Source organism: Triticum dicoccoides, chromosome 6B, assembly GCF_002162155.2.
Source record: "Triticum dicoccoides isolate Atlit2015 ecotype Zavitan chromosome 6B, WEW_v2.0, whole genome shotgun sequence".
Lineage (NCBI taxonomy): Eukaryota > Viridiplantae > Streptophyta > Magnoliopsida > Poales > Poaceae > Triticum > Triticum dicoccoides.
Window position 1 is genome coordinate 570,848,433 of NC_041391.1, and position 5,333 is coordinate 570,853,765.

Sequence of the window (5,333 nt, forward strand, 5' to 3'; positions counted from 1 at the left end):
AAGGGGGAAAAGGTACTCATGAAAGCAAATCTTGAAGTATACATGCTTTGGACTTGTATATGTTATCTTATGATCTTTAAAATTTGCAGAGATGCCTGGGGTATTAGCTGTTAGGATGGTTAAGGGTGATGTGCCAGAGAAGGATAATCTGAGGTCGAGCCTCTCACCAGTTAACCTTGGAAGCTTCAGTGATGCTGCTTGTAACAACTCTTCTAGCGAGAAAAGTGAGTTTTGGCTTGTCCGAATGGAGAAGCCCGGGGTTGAAGTTGTGACAAAAGCACAAATGGTAGACCACTATACCCAGATCCTGGTGAAAGTATTGGGGAAGTATGTAGAGTATCATTGGCCGCCTACCTACTACTTTGCTGTATATGTGCCTATGAGTGATACAAATAATTGTTTATTTTTAACTTCCTAGTGAAAAGGATGCACAAGTTAGCATATATCACGTTTCATGGGAAGAGAATTATGGATTCTGCTGTCATATTGACGAACAATGTGCGAAGGAGCTAGCTGGTGAGCATCATGTGCTTTATCCTCCTGGGTAGATAAATCTTTCAGTATTTTATTTATTGGCAATTCTGCCTTTATTAAGATACCAACAATCTAGCTTCGTGCAACAGATGTTCCTGGAGTCATATCTGTTTTACCAGATTCAAATTTTGGATCAGACAAAAAAGATTACAGAGGTTCAATCATCCCTTCTGTTTCTGATGATCTCCCATTCATTTATTTATGCCTGTACTTAAATCCTATCATCATGTTATTGATTTGTGTGAATATTGTGTTCCATTGCCAAGCAGAAATCCCTTGATGCAATTCAAGCTTTGAATATAAAATACTTATAATTCTTATTCTTTTTGTTCTCATTCCTCTGGTAGTTCTTTGATAGCAAAGTGCACTGCTGTCAGTTTACTCTTAACTCCAAAGTCCAAACCATCCAAGGCATGAGCAAATCTTTTCTGAGGTTCATGCTCGGACATGATCCTTCTACCCTGCTCGTTCTTGTCCCTTTTTGTTTTCTGTTGTTTTACTTGAAAACGAGGGATGCTACAACTATAAGGACATCATTTCTTGTTTCATGCTATTTATTAGCCTGATGTTTTAATCTGATATAAACTTGACGTCTCTTGATTCTTTTACATCTTATACTAACCAAGAGCATACCTAGTAAGTCTGGACTCTGGAGTACATTTACAGAACTTGATTTTTCTTTCCATGCTTCTAAGCAAGCTTGGTGAAAAGAGCCAGATTGTAAGGACTTCTTGTGGTTTCAGGTGACGATAGCTCGAAATCCTCAGAAGCTACTTAGGTGGCTGATGTCAAAACTAAAAGGCTCTTTGTTACAGGTAAAGGGCATCTGATATATTATCTATATATTTAGCTTGTTTGTTTGATCACTTAAACCTTACACATGGATGATGCCCTCTGCCTTGTTCTGAAGTACTAGTCTTTGTGTCTTTTCTTTCAAAGGGAAGTTCAATCAATCAGTAAATTATATGTCCAATTTTCTGTACTGTAGAAATATAAGTAGTGTAGATCAGACAATTCGACCCTATTTGAGAATTTAGTGTTGATATTTAAACGTGCTAAGCTCCACTTTTCATTCAATATAAAGAAAAGCTAGATTGGAACAAGTGAGTCTTGGACACGCGCTGAGATCACAAACTTCTGTTGCTCCTGTTTGTAACACAAATAACAGTTAAACATAATAAGTATATACAGTGGTAGAAAATCAGTTATATTTTGATTTCGGTGTCACTAATTTGGTCTAGTATGACAGGGCTTTCATTTTATACATCTGAGAAAACTCTGAGGGAAGCCTTTGAGCCATTTGGCGAGCTGGTTGAAGGTTTGTGATACTAGCAAGAAATGTTTGCGCCTAGCCATTACCCATTTTTTGGATACTGAATATCACGGAACTACTTTATTGCAGTCAAGATAATAATGGACAGGATATCAAGAAGATCAAAAGGGTATGCCTTCATAGAATACACCACAGAAGAAGCTGGTGGTGCAGCTCTGAAAGCAATGAATGGAGAGGTAGCTGACAAAATTCTGTTTTCTGATATCCTTTACATGATAATATGATTTATCTATTAAGCTTACATCTATAATTCTATGTGCAGATAATAAACGGCTGGATGATAGTTGTTGACATTGCTAAAACCAAATCAAGAGACCAGAAAACCCCATTTGGCACTTCTAGTTTTCGGCCAATCTAGATGAAGCTTTTGTTTAGACAATTTGACAGCTAGATATTAGAGATTAAGTGACTAGTAGCGGCGTAATGCCACAGTTTCTTGGCCTGACTTTATTTTCATGTGAAATGCTTTTGTGATAGTTGAGGGAGATGATAGTGATTTCCCTTAAGTATGAGGTGGTCTCCACGAAGATATGTAGATACAGTTCAAGTGTAAAAGTACCTGATATTTACCAAATCAATATGATAACTTCAGATACTGCATTGTCCATATGATCATGAGCAGACATCTCATGAGATGTATTTCTATTAATAAATAAATGTAATCTTCCAAAAATATATGACACATTCAATATAAACAGCACTAACTTCCTGAATCAAACTTCAGGAAGATCAAATGTTTCAGGTTCGGATCCAGCTGATATCAAATTAAGTTTCAAGTCTTCCAACGTATGATAAATTTCTTGGGACCAATTAATGAGAGAGTGATGCCCATCAGAGAGACAATTCTGACGTCGGCCTGGTATACATGATGGAGGAGAAGGCAAGAAGTTCATGCCATGCACTACAGTTCAGGTTCTACTCCCTCCGTTCCTCAATATTTCCGTTCCTAAATATTTGTCTTTTAGAGATTTCAAACGGACTACCACGTACGGAAGTATATAGACATATTTTAGAGTGTAGATTCACCGGAGGGAGTAGTATCAAGCTTTTTCAAGGTCTCAATGAAAGAACCACAACAAAAAAACGAGCACCTTGTGTAGGGCGTCGGAAGGGTATGTTGCCGTCAATGTTGATGCTAATTGCCAAATATGATGTAAACTCGGGATCAGGAGATGTAAACTTGGGATCAGGAGCTATGGGGGTGGTGATCAGAGATGACAAGGGGCGGTTTTTGGTGGCAAAGGTCATCCCTGTCGCTCTTGATGCTGCTTCAGCGGAAGCCCAGCCGGTCCTTGATGGCATACATCCAGCTAATCGTGTCCCTCAACTTCAAGCCTGTTGCAACCTACTGATGCGTGCTAGAGATCAATCTGTAAGCTAATAGCACTAGTCAGGCGCAGTGTTCACGTCAGATATTCCAGATGGAAGTCGCAGAACCATCTATATATCTCAGCAAGGCCACAACTCTATTATGGCGTGGGTTCAAATGGAGACGACCGGCGGCAAGATGCTGAAGCCGGTGTACTCGGCGCCGCACCCGCTCGCGGGCGAGATGGTCCCGCTGACGCTCTTTGACCGCGCCGCCATGGACATCTTTGTCTCCCTCATCCTCGTGTACCCCGCCCCGACTCCGTCCAACGAGGCGCTCGTGGAGGGCCTGCGCAGGGCTGTCGCGCCGTACCCTCACCTGGCCGGACGACTCGCGGTCGACCGCTCAGGCCGGCGCTCCATCCACCTCAACAACGACGGCGTGCTTGTCCTGGACGCCGAGGTCCCTGTCGATATGGCGAGCGTGGTCGCCGACGGCTGCTTTACCGACACCACCGACGGCCTGTACCCTGCACTCCCGCTGCCGAAGGTAATTAGCTTCATCAATAGGACGGCGACGTCGGTCACCGGCAACTAACAGTTGGCACGTCCGGGACAAGCAGGAGAACGTCGGGGCGGCGCTGCTGCAGATCAAGCTGAACCGGTACAAGTGCGGCGGCCTCGTGATCGGCATCATCCACCACCACCACGCGGCCGACGGCCACTCATTCAGCAACTTCCTCACCACGTGGGCCAGCGCAGTTCGCCAAGCCAGCGAGTTCACCGCCCCGTCGCCTTCCCTCGACCGCACGGCGACTGCCGTGCCTCGGAGCGTGCCGACGCCGGCGTTCGACCACCGGTGCACCGAGTTCAGCGGAGAAGAAGACGGCCGTCGCAGGTCGAACTCCTACCCCACGTGCAAGATCAAGAATCTCACGTTGCGTTTCACGGCCGAGTTCGTCACAGAGCTCAAGGCCCGCGTCGGCGCCCCATGCAGCACGTTCCAGTGCCTTCTCGCGCACGTGTGGAAGAAGATCACGGCGGCGCGCCGCCTGAAGCCCGACGAGTTCACGCAGGTCAGGGTGGCCGTGGACTGCCGGGGCAGGGCCAACCCTGCCGTCCCGCCGGACTTCTTCGGGAACATGGTTCTGTGGGCATTCCCGAGGCTCCAAGTCCGGGACGTCCTGGGCTGGACCTACGGCGGCGTGGTAGGCGCCATCCGCGACGCCATCGGGCGCGTCGACGCCGCCTACATCCAGTCGTTCGTGGACTTCGGGAGCGTGGCGGACGCGAACTGGGAGGAGCTCGCGGCGACGGCGCCAGACTTCGGCATGATGCTCTGCCCGGACCTGGAGGTGGACAGCAGTCTGGGTTTCAGGTTCCACCAGATTGACCTCGGCAATGGGCCGCCATCCGCGTTCCTCATGCCGGACTTGCCCGTCGAGGGGCTCATGACATTCGTGCCATCGTGCTCAGCCAAGGGCAGCGTCGACGTCCACATGGCCGTCGCCGAGGATCACGTCGCGGCGCTTGAGCATATATGCTACTCCTTGGACGAAAGAGCTAAACCGAAGTTGTAAAATGCTCCATTAGTTTTGAAGGTCGCTTGGCACACCCACACTATCTTCAGAGTTTGTGATTATTCCATTTCTTTTTTGCATATATACATGTAACTTAACAACGCTGTGCATTGCAAAGCTAAATTTTATTCCGTCAATTTGTTCAGGTGTAAATGGTACGGATATAGACGATCGACCATCCTATCATGAAATAAATGTGTTATTGGACCTGACAAGACAAGTACTCCCTCCGTCTGGAAATACTTGTCATCAAAATGAATAAAAGGGGACGTATCTAGATGTATATTAGTTCTAGATACATCCCTTTTTATCCATTTTGATGACAACTATTTTGGGAGTACGAACTAGGGTTGTTCGGGGGAAAACAACTTGCTTCTCTATCCAAATTGGTATCCATATCTAGGTAGCTGCAGCATCCAGTCCAAGCGGAGGCGCCGGGGGGCACGGATCCTGGCGGCGCGGCGGCAGGCCCATGGCGCGGTTGCAGATGGGTCGACGCCGAGTTGTGTGGCGGCTGCGTGCGGGTCTCCTCGTGGTGGCGGCCTTCGCCGGCGGCGGGGCGGCATGTGCGCGACATC

At 46.8% G+C, this 5,333-nt stretch overlaps 2 protein-coding genes across 2 annotated transcripts in view; both read left to right on the plus strand.

The window, feature by feature from the left end:
• Nucleotides 1-513, plus strand: part of LOC119323816 (organelle RRM domain-containing protein 1, chloroplastic-like) — a 1,885-nt gene extending 1,372 nt beyond the window's left edge. Inside the window, exons 3-4 of the mRNA XM_037597526.1 lie at nucleotides 90-327; nucleotides 426-513. Coding sequence (XP_037453423.1) covers nucleotides 90-327; nucleotides 426-513 — 326 coding nt within the window. The remainder of the gene's footprint in view (nucleotides 1-89; nucleotides 328-425) is intronic.
• Nucleotides 514-1,321: 808 nt separating this feature from the next.
• LOC119323815 (tryptamine benzoyltransferase 1-like) lies at nucleotides 1,322-4,928 on the plus strand. The gene is made up of 6 exons (XM_037597525.1): nucleotides 1,322-1,349; nucleotides 1,784-1,852; nucleotides 1,937-2,043; nucleotides 2,130-2,779; nucleotides 3,037-3,725; nucleotides 3,799-4,928. The coding sequence occupies exons 5-6, from the start codon at nucleotides 3,339-3,341 to the stop codon at nucleotides 4,753-4,755; spliced, it is 1,344 nt and encodes a 447-aa protein (XP_037453422.1). The 5' UTR covers nucleotides 1,322-1,349; nucleotides 1,784-1,852; nucleotides 1,937-2,043; nucleotides 2,130-2,779; nucleotides 3,037-3,338; the 3' UTR covers nucleotides 4,756-4,928.
• The last annotated feature ends 405 nt before the right edge of the window (nucleotides 4,929-5,333 follow it).